Source organism: Vigna umbellata, chromosome 5, assembly GCF_029865625.1.
Source record: "Vigna umbellata cultivar VRB3 chromosome 5, Vumbellata_1.0, whole genome shotgun sequence".
Lineage (NCBI taxonomy): Eukaryota > Viridiplantae > Streptophyta > Magnoliopsida > Fabales > Fabaceae > Vigna > Vigna umbellata.
The window spans coordinates 2,615,722-2,620,435 of NC_142169.1; the positions used below are offsets into that span (position 1 = coordinate 2,615,722).

At 44.1% G+C, this 4,714-nt stretch overlaps 1 protein-coding gene across 1 annotated transcript; it reads left to right on the forward strand.

Moving 5' to 3' along the window:
- Positions 1 to 1,200: 1,200 nt before the first annotated feature.
- On the forward strand, positions 1,201 to 4,422 carry LOC148197519 (uncharacterized). Its single transcript, XM_088114880.1, has 4 exons — positions 1,201 to 1,327; positions 1,916 to 2,400; positions 2,503 to 4,329; positions 4,417 to 4,422. The coding sequence occupies exons 1-4, from the start codon at positions 1,201 to 1,203 to the stop codon at positions 4,420 to 4,422; spliced, it is 2,445 nt and encodes an 814-aa protein (XP_087971006.1).
- The last annotated feature ends 292 nt before the right edge of the window (positions 4,423 to 4,714 follow it).

Sequence of the window (4,714 nt, forward strand, 5' to 3'; positions counted from 1 at the left end):
AGCTGCCGCGAGTAAGGAATTATCCATTAGGGTAAATGAGAAGAAGGTGGCTTTAGAAGAGGGAAAGGAGTGGAAGCACCTCTACGAAGAAGCCAAAAGAGATAAACGAGAAGCCCTGAAGAGATTAAGAGAAGCACAGATTCAGATAGAAAAAGCGGGGCATGAGATGAAAGAGATGGCCATGTCGTTTGAGGCGGATATGAATAGGGAGCGTTGGAAGCTAACAGAAGCAGAGGAAGAGCATCGAACTCTGATAAAACAAATGGAGGAATATATCGAGGAACAGGAGGAGCGATGGAGATCGATAGATTTTGAAGAAAGGCATCAGGCCTTGTTAAAGCGAATGGAAGAGCGCATCGCCGAGCAAGAAATGGCTGTAAAGCACTGGAAGGAAAGATTCTCTCAGTTGGCTGCTTTGGCAAACGGGGCAATTGAAGACATCCCCAGGATGGTGTCGAATGCTGAAGCAAGCACTCATTTTTGTAACTCACCAGCGGAAATAGAATTGTTTATTAATCATTGTAAATGGTTGGTGGGAGAAATGAAATCTTTCATTGCCCGGGCGCGGGATTGATGTACATCGGAATTATGTGTTTTGTTCCTTAGACTATGTAATGGATCAAATTTCCTTTAAATGAAAGATAAGGGATGTTTGTTGGTATCGGCTTGTGTTAGTTTTCCATCAGTATTGTCATCGTTATCCTGTGATTTCCACTTATCACTAGCATGCATCATGTTTTCTTTTGTTTTGCATTTTTCATCCTTATCAAATTTAATTTAATAAAAAAAATAATAATAATCAGCAGTACAAGTGAGAAAACAGCGGCAAATTTTCCACGACATCCGTACAGGACCAGAGCTAACTCAAAGGTCATGGAGAATTGGGAGCAGTCACACGAATCTATTAAGGCCGATGTCAACCAGTTGAAGGATCAGATGGCCTAGATTTTGGCGGCTCTCGAAGCCCTGAAGACTACGGGAGGGGCGACGCTTGCGCAAGTCGAGGGAAGTGCTCAATATTACCCTCCGGTGTTCAGTTCTGGGAGCCAATCTGTTCCGTTCCCAATGTATGGATTACCTCCAGGTTACACCCCACCTGTGGGAGAATACACAGAAGGGGAGCAGGCTTCATTCTCTTTCCCTACCACTGTCAACATACCGCCAATCAGTATTCAGGGACCTGTTGTAATGTCCGCACCCATGATAAATGAAGGAATGCATGCAAGCATGTCTGATGGAATACGAGTAACTCCGGTGCCGCCTGTGATTACCGCAGAGGGCTTTTCTACAGGGGCTGCACCACATACCTCGTTTCAGGGGGTAATTAGTAATGTTGATGGGGCGAAAGATAAACTGGAGAGCCTAGAGGCAAGATTGAGGGCTGTGGAGGGGTATGAAAGTTATGGATTTGGGGATGTTTCTAGATTGAGCTTGGTTCCTGGCGTCAAAATCCCACATAAGTTCAAGGCGCCAGATTTTGAGAAGTATAAGGGAAATACATGCCCAAAGAGCCATCTAACCATGTTTTGCAGAAAGATGGCTGCATATGCTTATGATGAGCAGCTGCTCATCCATGTTTTTCAAGATAGTTTGGTTGGAGTGGCGTTAAACTGGTATACCCATTTGGAGCCGACTCGTATTCGTTGTTGGGCAGACTTGGCTGATGCTTTTGTGAAGCAGTACATATACAATACACATGTCGCGCCAGATCGTTTACAACTGCAAAACATGTCAAAGAAAGACAACGAAACTTTTAAGGAGTATGCTCAGCGGTGGAGGGAATTGGCTGCACAAGTTGAGCCACCTTTGTATGATAAAGAAATGGTGGCAATGTTTGTAAATACGCTCCAACCACCATTTTACGAACATATGGTGGGAAATGTATCTTCAAATTTTGCTGATATCATTGTGATAGGTGAACGAATAGAGATCGGGTTGAAAAATGGGAAGATTGCATATGGCTCGTCGGCGGGTGCACACTCCAAAAAACCCAATTTCAACTCAGGGAAAAGAAAGGAGGGAGATGTGCATGCAACATCTGCAACCCCCGTGTGGAGAGGTCAGGCTCCCACTCATAACTATCGACCATACTGGGGTCAACATCCACAGGCAGCTACCGCGTCATTTGGTCATCAAATTAGGCCTCAACAACAACCAGGGTACTATCAACCACAATACATTCCGATGAATAATTGGAGGGGTGGGGCAAATGTAGGTTCCAATATGAATGTGGGTCCCAATACTTATCCAAGAAGGAACCAGGAAAGAAATTATGTTAACTTTACTCCAATTCCTACAACTTATACGGAATTATTGCCTCAGCTTATCAAACAAGGGCTAGTTGTCGTTTGTCCCCTGAAGCCTTTGCAGCCTCCGTACCCAAGAGGCTATGATGCAGAGGCAAAGTGTAGTTATCATGGAGGGGCCGCTGGTCATTCCACTGAGAGGTGTCTGGCTTTCAAGCATAAAGTGCAGACTCTAATTGATTCTGGGTGGTTAAAGTTCCAAGAGGATAAGCCTAGTGTCGAGTCCAATCCTTTATCTGGGCATGGAAGTGCTTCGACGAATGTTGTCGAAGAGAAAGAACATGAGCTGGTGAGAAATGTGAAAGAAATCAGGAGCTCCAGGAGGTTTATTTTGGAGGCGTTGCTGAAAGTGGGTATCTTGAAGGGTGATTATGATGAGAGTATGGCATGCGCGCTCCACCCAGATGCTGAGCACTCTATTGAGGAGTGTATTAAGTTTGAAGAAATTCTGCAAGACCTGCTAGATCGTGGTCTGATGCAGGTATGTTACAAGAGGGAGGAGGGAGATGTATTTGCACAAATTGGTGATGAATCTGGCATGATTGTACCAGAACCATTGGTGATTCGTTTCACTAAGACTACCTCTATTCCACCAACTCAAGGAAGGTCGCCTGTGGTTATCCATGTACCAGCCCCTTTTCCTTACAAGAACGAAAAAGCCGTCCCATGGAGATATGGGACGTATGCGTCAGGCGAAACGCAAAGCGTTGACCCTGTCGTCAAAAACATATCAGGGATAGGGGGAATGACTAGGAGTGGTCGAATTTTCACATCACCTGAGTTGGCACGAGAAAAGGTTAATGATAATGAAGCAACGATAGCCGCGAAGGCAAAAGAACTCTTAAAGGGGAAGGCTGCACAGACAGAGGAAATCCCCAACAAGGAAGAGAGGAGAGAAGTTTCTGAGGAGGAGGCTTGCGAATTTTTAAAATTCATACAACAAAGCGAATATAAGGTGGTGGAACAGTTAAATCGTATGCCTGCTCGCATATCCTTGTTAGATTTGCTCATGCATTCGGCATCACACAGAAAGTTGCTAATGAAGATATTCAGTGAGGCTCATGTGGAGCAAGGTATTTCGTTGAATAAATTCGAGGGTATTGTTGGCAATATTGTTGCTAATAATTATCTCACCTTTACGGATGAAGAGATACCTGCTGAGGGAAGAGGGCATAATAAGGCTCTTCACGTCTCTGTGAAATGCCTGGACCATGTTATTGCGCGTGTTTTAGTGGACAATGGGTCCTCCTTGAATGTCATGCCGAAAGCAACTCTGGAAAAGTTACCTTGCAAAGGAATGCATATGAGGCCAAGTTCAATGATTGTGAGGGCGTTTGATGGCAGTAAAAGAGAAGTGATGGGAGAAGTGGATTTACCAATGCAAGTTGGCCCATGCGTTTTTCAAATAACATTCCAGGTTATGGATATCCTGCCAGCTTATAGTTGTCTGTTGGGACGCCCATGGATTCATTCGGCGGGAGTTGTGCCTTCTACACTACACCAGAAGTTGAAGTATGTGATAGGAGATAAGCTGGTGATAGTATCAGGAGAAGAGGATCTTCTGGTGAGTGGACCATCATCCACGCGCTACATCGAGGCGGCTGAAGAAGCTCTCGAGACAGCCTTCCAATCGTTGGAAATTGTGGGAAATGCTTGTGTGGAACCGTTTCCAGTAAATCCTCGCCTATCATGTGCTTCTATTATGATGGCCAAGATTATGCTAAGAGAGGGCTATATATATGGGGAAGGTTTGGGCAAATATCGGCAGGGGCGAGCATTCCCTCTAGAAATCGTTGAAAATAAGAACAGATATGGCTTGGGGTACAAACCTACCAAGGAAGACAGGAAAAGGATGATTGAAGAAAGAAAAGAGCGCAGTCTGGCCCGTGCAGAAAGACGAGGGCCCAGAGAGAGCAAAATTCACATTGTTGACATCAAGGAAAGCTTCCGCAGTGCTGGGTGGATCAACACTGGCCAGATAGCAGCCGTGGAGGATGAAGAAGGGCCTCAAAGTTCGAGCTTTGTGTGGGCTTGCTCCCCTAATACTCAACTCAACAATTGGGAAACACTGGATTTACCTGTGATGCTTAATGTGAACAAAATGTAATAGTTTTAATTAAGCTTATAGTTTCGATTGGGGCTTTAGAACTGAAGTTTTGTGGATTGATTCTTTTTACTTTTCACTCAGCGTGATAATAAAGTTGCATTTCATCATCATTTGGCATTTTTCTTTGTTTACCTGATTTATTTATACTTTTTCATAAATTTAAATGATGCAGATGTGGCAATGATTGTTTTGAAAATAATGATATCAATGTTCCTAATTTTGAGCACCCTATCAATAATACGGAAGATGATTTCGAAGATGATGTGGAACCCTCTCCAGAACTGTTGAGATTAGTGGAACA

Excerpts from the sequence above, each read along its gene's own strand:
- LOC148197519 (XM_088114880.1), top strand. The coding sequence starts at position 1,201 with ATGATAAATGAAGGAATGCATGCAAGCATGTCTGATGGAATACGAGTA. Across the intron at positions 1,328-1,915 it reads CTCGTTTCAGGGGGTAATTA|GTGAACGAATAGAGATCGGG; the intron begins GTAATGTTGATG and ends TCATTGTGATAG. Across the intron at positions 2,401-2,502 it reads CAAGAGGCTATGATGCAGAG|TTCCAAGAGGATAAGCCTAG; the intron begins GCAAAGTGTAGT and ends GGGTGGTTAAAG.